A 4,478-nucleotide genomic window follows, 5' to 3' on the forward strand; every position below is an offset into this window, starting at 1 on the left:
GGCTGGGTCATCTCGTTATTACCATTTATTAGAAACGATTGAGTGAAGTCAATTCTAGATTGAACCAACTGAAGGGCGTATATTTATTTATTTACTATTTGATAGGGCTTTCAACCGTTGGTTGGTTCGCCCCAATGAAGGGCCTTTAGTTAATTCATTTAAGTATTGACTCCAATCAATGCGTTATAGAAAACTTCGTAATCTAATATGAAAATCAGGCAAAGGAATTCTTTTACTACAAATATTTTGTCGGTTTCGTAACTTTAGTGCACGGGAATCACCAAACATGAAAAAACTAGATCTAGTTCCATCCAGACTTATCATGGGAATGCCAATCAATCTAAAAATGTGCCTACTTTAACGTTTTGTTTTAGGATCAATTAGCTTTGAATCCATGGACTCAGGTGGAAGCAGCTATATACCAAGTCAGCAAAGTGATAACGATCTACAGAAAGAATTAGGTAACAGTGAAGAGATGTCACAATTTGTGCAGCACAATATTACTGTTATGAAGAATCAGCCATTTAAATACATAGGAATAAGGAAAAATAATTTATTTATACTGGATGTACTATGTCAAACTACCAATATTTCAGAACGAAACATTTTGATAGTTCTACGTAAAATTAAGCTCAACGAAACCTTCGAAATTTTGGAAGATATTTTTGGCGTGACCTTTTCACGATTATCCCAGATTTTTAACAAATACGTCACTGTAATTGCTCAAGAATTCGACGAGCTTATATTTTGGCCAAATGCAAACCTAGTGCAAAAGTTTCTTCCAGTAGCTTTTTTATATAAGTATAGTAATGTTCAGAGCATAATCGATTGTTTTGAGATAGAAATTCAAAAACCATCTGATCCTGTTTCACAATCAATAACGTATTCCCAATACAAATCTTGTAACACAATTAAGTATCTAGTTTCGTGTACGCCATGTGGCATGATCAATTTTATCTCAAAAGCATTTCCTGGTAGAGCTAGTGACCAAAAAATTGTTATCAAGTCAGGCTATTTAAACAATATCAATGACGGAGTAGGAGTTTTAGCAGACAGAGGATTCAAAAATATAGCAAGTGAAGTGGCAAGAAAAGGTGGAGTATTGATTCGTCCTCCAAGTACAGTTGACAACCAAGCTTTTTCAAGAGAGGAAGCATTACGGGCCAAAGAAATTGCGAGCGTAAGAATTCATGTAGAACGTCTAATTAGGCGTATTCGGGAGTTTGGTATTTGTGCTCCGCATGCTCAGCTTCCTGTTATCTTTTTTAATAAGTGTGACGATATCATTAAAATAGTTGCTGGTTTGGTAAATCTTCAGGGGCCCTTAATTCAGTAGAATGAATTGCTCAGGCTTTCTCAGTTTTATTTTCTTTAATAAATGTTACCGTTATATAAAACAGAAATATATAATTTAAAACCTGTCTCCCAACTTATCAAACACATTAGAACACCAAAACTTATAGCTAGCCTTCATGAGTCGTTTAATGTACACAACATCTTTATGCTCTTCATAAAAATGTATAAACTGCGATGGATTTTGGCAAGTCTCAAATCCTGGATGAACCAGGACCAGTACTCCTTTCTCCTTGTTTGTTAGAGCCATTTGAAGCTGAATTTGGGATTTCACCTTATCTGTCCATTGTCCTTGTTCTGTTACGTAGTATTTGCGGTTGTTCATTTTGCTTGGGCATTTGATTTCAAATACAGTAGTATTGTTAATGGCATCTGGTGATGCTCCGAATGTTGGGAAATTTGGATCTAAAAATAACCCGCATGTCCGTACATTTGGATAACATTTTTTAAGTACATCAACAACTTTGCCCTCTAGTTCAAGTCCCCTTTTCATTGCTTCAGTTGTTACAGACTGTTGCCCTAAAAGAGAATGAACTAAAGATCCATCCGTAGTTTTACATCTCGATAGTTCCCACAGCTTCGATGCCGTGATTCTACCAAATTTCAATTGAAACCATCTTGAGCGATTCTGACCCTGACCTTGCCCGCGAGTATTAATCTCGATTTCTCGACAAATCGAAGTACTCATTGTGGATTGGCAATATTTATTAAACTTCTTTGCTGTGTTTTGTGTCGGATATGATTCCTTAAAATCTATAAAAAGGCAATGAAGGGAATACGCTTCCATTCGAGGAAACGGTTGATGGAATTTCAGTCCAGTTATCAATTGGCCAGAGGGGCACTTCTCCAGTAATGTGCGTACAAAAACTCCGCTGCCGGGTTGAGTTATGCTCTGGTTATTTGACGCAGCACTAGACCGGCCGTACTTAGCTAGGTTGAAATTATCGATATTTTCTTCAACTCTTGCTAATTGGGGAACTTTCCACAAGCATGTTCCTTCAGTTGGAGATGGTGTGTTATATTTTTCGTATAGGAAAAATAAAAAAGCAACAGCATGCTTGCAACCCCCTTTGGCAGCTTTACAACCGTCAGTTATACTATCGCAGTACACATCTTCTATTTCCTCCTTCTCGATATCAATAACAGCTACTACTGGATACTGTTTCTTTGTGATTTTATGCTCCGGAACTATTTTCGCTTTAATCGTATATCTGTTTCCTTCGACCTTGTACTGCACTCTTCCAATAGCTGATTTTAAATACTCTGCATTCTTGGACCTATATAGAAAATTAGATATTTTTTCTTTATTCGTCCAAGTACTGTAATGGCCTACCGTTCGATTTTTCCGCTCTTATTAGATTCTCGGAATTTCTCGTTGGTTGATAAAAAATGCTGAACCATGTAGAAATCAATTTTGGGTATACTATTGACATCAGCTTTGAAATATCCTGATTCCATCCCGGAGTTTTGAACTTTTTGTATGTACTCTTATAATACGAAAAATAACGCTCACAGTCTCATAGAACAGCAAATTCTTAAAATGAAGAACCGTACCAGAAAGAATAAAAGAAGAAAGTAATTGTTTACGGTACGGCAACTTCTGTTCTGTCCTGTCCTATGTGATGTTAGTGATTTAAATAATTTGTAAAACTGCAAAATTTCTAAATTTGTAAACAAATTTCAAAAGAGTGCAATCTGCAGGCAATTTTGAAAACCTGATATCACTGTTTTTTTTATCTTTGACAACTCGTTTTGACAAACCATGTTGTATCGATTCAGCTATGTTGTCTAAGGCTAGCTAAGGATAATGGTTTGCCTACAAGCTGTCGTCTTTCCATAAATTTTTTGTTTTAAACAGAACAAAATGATTTTTTAGTACTTCTACCAGTCAAATGCAAAAAAATCTTCATGTGATAACATGCTGATATAGAATCTTATTAGAAAATGTAAAAATCCATATACCCCTAAAAACCCCAATTAGTTTTAGTCATGTTTTAGACAAAAAGAGTGATTGCATGCATTGCTTTCCTTAGAAAAATGCGATGCAATAATGCGCAGATTTAGGCACAGATTTTTTATTCATGTGCCAAATTCTGCGCAGTAATGTATCCTACAAAGAAATCACGAAATAATACGCAACCGCACCCAAATGGCTGAGGTATAGAGGCATGAAAACTCAAGGAGAATCTTTAACTTGCATTGATTGGAATTCTGTGCTATGTCTCGGGGTCCGAACCTACGAGCGCCAGTTCATGAAACCATGTCTTCTATTTTTTTTAATGTCCAACCTCATGGGGCTGTCAGAGAGTGGGGAAGTGGTTTCTATATGAAAACACAATTTTTAGTATTAATCTAAAGTGTAATGTTAAGTATGCAGAAAACCCGAATCAATTCGCCCTTAACATTATCGAGAATAAAATATTTAAAATGAGGCAATCAAAATGATAACAATATTCCTTTGCTACCCGGACAGCACAAGAAGGCCGGATCATGGATTTATTTATGGCAATAGGTAATGCCGGATTTTTTGGTGTGATTTCAGCGTATAAAGACATAAACAGTATGGCAGGAGTATTTATTTTCACTTTTTGGGTGCGCAGAATTAGGAACAAACATGCGCAGAATTAGGAACATGGACAAGAAAGTGCGCAGAATTAGGCACCGTGGATAAGTTTACAAAACGAAAAATATACTCAATTGTTAGTCGACTAATAATTTCTATATTTTTCACCAGATATTATAGATCGTAGCACTACACGTTGCTGCTATCTACGTTGTTAATTTAAAACTAGAATACTTAGAATAGCGGAAGAATCATGAAAATGTCTTAACTGCGCAGAATATGGTACGTTCACGGTATGTGCACAGTATTTAATGAATTTTTTCACCTTTTTGAATTCGGAGTTAGTAACGCTAGTTTTCATCGTAGACTATTAGATGTATTGTCCTGACTATTGCTATTTTGACTTGTTATTTTGTTATTTTGACTTGTACACTTTTAAGTTTGATTGTTAGTACTTAAGTTTGTTTTGTTAAGTTTAATGCAACCAAAAAGAATGGGTTTTTATACCTTCTCGGCTTTTTCCCCAAATACATTAGGATACAAGTCAGATGAATAAAATAAA

The 4,478-nt window shown here is 35.6% G+C and overlaps 1 protein-coding gene across 1 annotated transcript; it reads right to left on the bottom strand.

Annotated features, from left to right (window-relative positions):
- Positions 1 to 1,411: 1,411 nt before the first annotated feature.
- LOC128741112 (uncharacterized) lies at positions 1,412 to 2,811 on the bottom strand. Its single transcript, XM_053836688.1, has 2 exons — positions 2,687 to 2,811; positions 1,412 to 2,630 (listed from the first exon to the last, which is right to left on the bottom strand). Exons 1-2 carry the CDS (start codon positions 2,809 to 2,811, stop codon positions 1,412 to 1,414), a joined length of 1,344 nt encoding a protein of 447 aa, XP_053692663.1.
- Positions 2,812 to 4,478: the final 1,667 nt, after the last annotated feature.

The sequence above is a fragment of the Sabethes cyaneus genome, chromosome 3, assembly GCF_943734655.1.
Source record: "Sabethes cyaneus chromosome 3, idSabCyanKW18_F2, whole genome shotgun sequence".
NCBI lineage: Eukaryota > Metazoa > Arthropoda > Insecta > Diptera > Culicidae > Sabethes > Sabethes cyaneus.